Genomic DNA, 1,610 nt, shown 5'->3' on the forward strand with positions numbered 1-1,610 from the left:
CATTCCAGGAGCCGGAGCTGCTGATTAAGGTGATCAAGATGACAACTTCCCAAAAGCACTGAGATTTCATTGGCAGAGCCCATGGGGGGAAAGCCAGTGGGGAACCTGGCCGGGATTGGTGAAGCCTTGGGCAAGAAGCTGGAGGAAAGGGGCTTTGACAAGGCCTCTGTGTTCCTTGGCCAGTTTCTGGTGCTAAAGAAAGATGAAGATCTCTCCCGGGAATGGCTGAAGGACACATGTGGTGCCAATGCCAAGCAGTCCCGGGACTGCTTTTGGTGTCTTCAAGAGTGGCACGACGCCTTCTTGTGAGGCTCCCTTCGGTAGCCCCCAGCCCCTAGCCCCAGCACAGAGTCTCCAGAGTTTGCAGCCACGTGGGGACTCCTCCCTGTCCTATACAAAGGAAGAGATTGCTGTTGTTGTACTCCTTCGGATGTACTTCAAGGTCTTTTGGGAGTTGTCTCCCCTCATCATTTCAACTTTTTAAAAATTCCTGCTCTTGAATGCATCTCCCTTCTTCTTCCCCTGCCAGTTTCATGTCAACAATTATCAGCTTTTCCAAGTGGATTTCTGGCCCTTCCCTCACCCCCACCCCCACTGGTCTGTTTTATCTATTTGGCTCCTTTTTTGGCAGAGTAGTCACTGTCCTTGCAAAGTTTTTTTTTTAAATCAGTAAGTCAGTGGCCTTCTTGGGGAAAAAAAAAAAAAGGATAATAGCATAGGAGGGCCTGGGTGGCTCAGTCAGTTAAGTGTCTGTCTTCAGCCCAGATCATGATCCCAGGTCCCTGGGATCAAGCCCCGCATCGGGCTCCCTGATTAGGAAGGAGTCTGCTTCTCCCTCCCCTTCTGCCGCTCTCCCTGCTTGTGCTCTCTCTCTCTCTCTCTCACACACACACACACAAATAAATAAAAAATCTTTAAAAAAAATTTAAAAATAAAAAATTAATTAAGTGTACAAAAGCTTAATAACATGCAAAGTTGAATTCATCCAAAAGGCATTAAATGCGGTGGGGAAAACACCTTCTAAGAACAAAAGATGCACTCCTCAACAAAGAGCTAATGGTTTTGAACGTAGTGTGTGCAAAATAAAGAGTTTCACCATTCAAAGGCAGAAAAAGAAGAGAAGAAAAGGGGGAGAAAAGACTGGAAATTCAAGAAAACTAAGGCAGAAAATATACCTTCTCCGATCTCAGCCTGTGACAGGTCACGTGGACGAGTTAGTCCCCCAGCTGGGGGCATGTACTGAACACACAGGTGCTTCCGGGCGCCTTTCCTAGATGAACTCGTGCGGTCCCTTGGCATGTGGTCTACCATCAGCCCGTCGTACCAATGAACAAACTCAAGCGTACACAGCGCAAAGTGAGGACCCAGAAGGAGGGAATGATGGATGCATGCGGCATGTTGGAGTGACGCATCTACATCCCTACCCCGAAACGATGAATGCAATTTCTCTTTTCAACTGTCCATGGAATCGTCATAAAAACTGACCATATATTCCACCTGTGATGTTGTGATTTATAATAAAGACATGCAATTTATCTTCAACCAGTTCCTGGCACAGAGCCCCCAAAATCCTCGAAATTTCCTGTGATGATGTCTTTTATACTGCTAAA

General features: G+C 46.7%; 1 protein-coding gene across 1 annotated transcript; it reads left to right on the forward strand.

The window, feature by feature from the left end:
* On the forward strand, positions 1–674 carry LOC125091337 (barrier-to-autointegration factor-like). Its single transcript, XM_047714893.1, is given in 2 exon segments — positions 1–71; positions 73–674. Coding segments are annotated over 2 exon segments (270 nt in total). The 5' UTR covers positions 1–38; the 3' UTR covers positions 310–674.
* The last annotated feature ends 936 nt before the right edge of the window (positions 675–1,610 follow it).

Source organism: Lutra lutra, chromosome X, assembly GCF_902655055.1.
Source record: "Lutra lutra chromosome X, mLutLut1.2, whole genome shotgun sequence".
Classification (NCBI taxonomy): Eukaryota; Metazoa; Chordata; class Mammalia; order Carnivora; family Mustelidae; genus Lutra; species Lutra lutra.